Source organism: Helianthus annuus, chromosome 6 (genome assembly GCF_002127325.2).
Source record: "Helianthus annuus cultivar XRQ/B chromosome 6, HanXRQr2.0-SUNRISE, whole genome shotgun sequence".
NCBI lineage: Eukaryota > Viridiplantae > Streptophyta > Magnoliopsida > Asterales > Asteraceae > Helianthus > Helianthus annuus.
In genome coordinates, this window is record NC_035438.2 from 76,089,536 (window position 1) to 76,090,393 (window position 858).

At 44.8% G+C, this 858-nt stretch overlaps 1 protein-coding gene across 1 annotated transcript; it reads right to left on the reverse strand.

Annotated features, from left to right (window-relative positions):
- Nucleotides 1-223: 223 nt before the first annotated feature.
- LOC110944929 (N66 matrix protein-like) lies at nt 224-640 on the reverse strand. The gene has a single exon (XM_022186573.1). It carries the CDS (start codon nt 638-640, stop codon nt 224-226), a length of 417 nt encoding a protein of 138 aa, XP_022042265.1.
- Between the last annotated feature and the right edge of the window lie 218 nt (nt 641-858).

The following is an 858-nucleotide window of genomic DNA, read 5'->3' on the forward strand; positions in this document are numbered from 1 at the left end:
ATGTGCAACCCCTAACAACTTCGTTCGATTCAACAAGTTTACCATTGGCTAGTTCTATGGAATAAGGAATATCTAATCTACTAGATTCTATTCCAAGCATACGTTTAAATTCCACATACCTGAAACTATAATTGGCACCGGTGTCAAATAGTATGGATGCAAAGTGATTGTTAATGAGAAACGTACCGGTGACCACATTAGGGTCCTCGCGTGCGTTCCTTGCTCAAATCACGAATGCTCGACCCTGAGCGTTGTTCTCCCTTGGGCAGTCTTTCTTGAAATGATCTTTGTTTCCACAATCAAAGCATCCTTGGTTCTGCCCAGCTCCATTGCCATTCCGATTACCATTGCCATTGCCATTTCCACCATTGTTTCCATTACCAGCACCGTTACGGTTTCCATTCCCGTTCCTATTATCCCTTCCATTCCTATTAGCGCCTCCGTTTCCTTTTCCCCAACAATCTTCTGTTTGTTGACCCAACCTACCACATTTTTCGCATCTTGGAATGCGACAAGCTCCTTCATGGTGATACCTACACTTTTGGCATTTAGGCAGGGTGCCTTGGTATCTTCTAGCTACAGTATCATTTGCCGCTGCAAAGGTTTTCGCCTCCTCAGGTGGGTTAGTATCACGCTTCATATTGTTTGAACCCTTGTTGTTGCTGCGGGTAATCTAATTCAGATTCGCATGCTTCCTTTTCTTCTCACCAGACGACTCAGCATGCGTCTCGGTCTTTTCAGTTGGGTTCAGTGATAACTTCTTCATACGAGCAGCATCTTCAGTAAGGCTGACAGCCAGAGTTACAGCCTGAGTGATCGTTTCAGGTTTAGCCGAAGTTACCAAGCTGCGAAATTCTG

What these genes read in the sequence shown, in the direction of transcription:
- LOC110944929 (XM_022186573.1), bottom strand. Translation starts at nt 640, where the DNA reads ATGAAGCGTGATACTAACCCACCTGAGGAGGCGAAAACCTTTGCAGCG.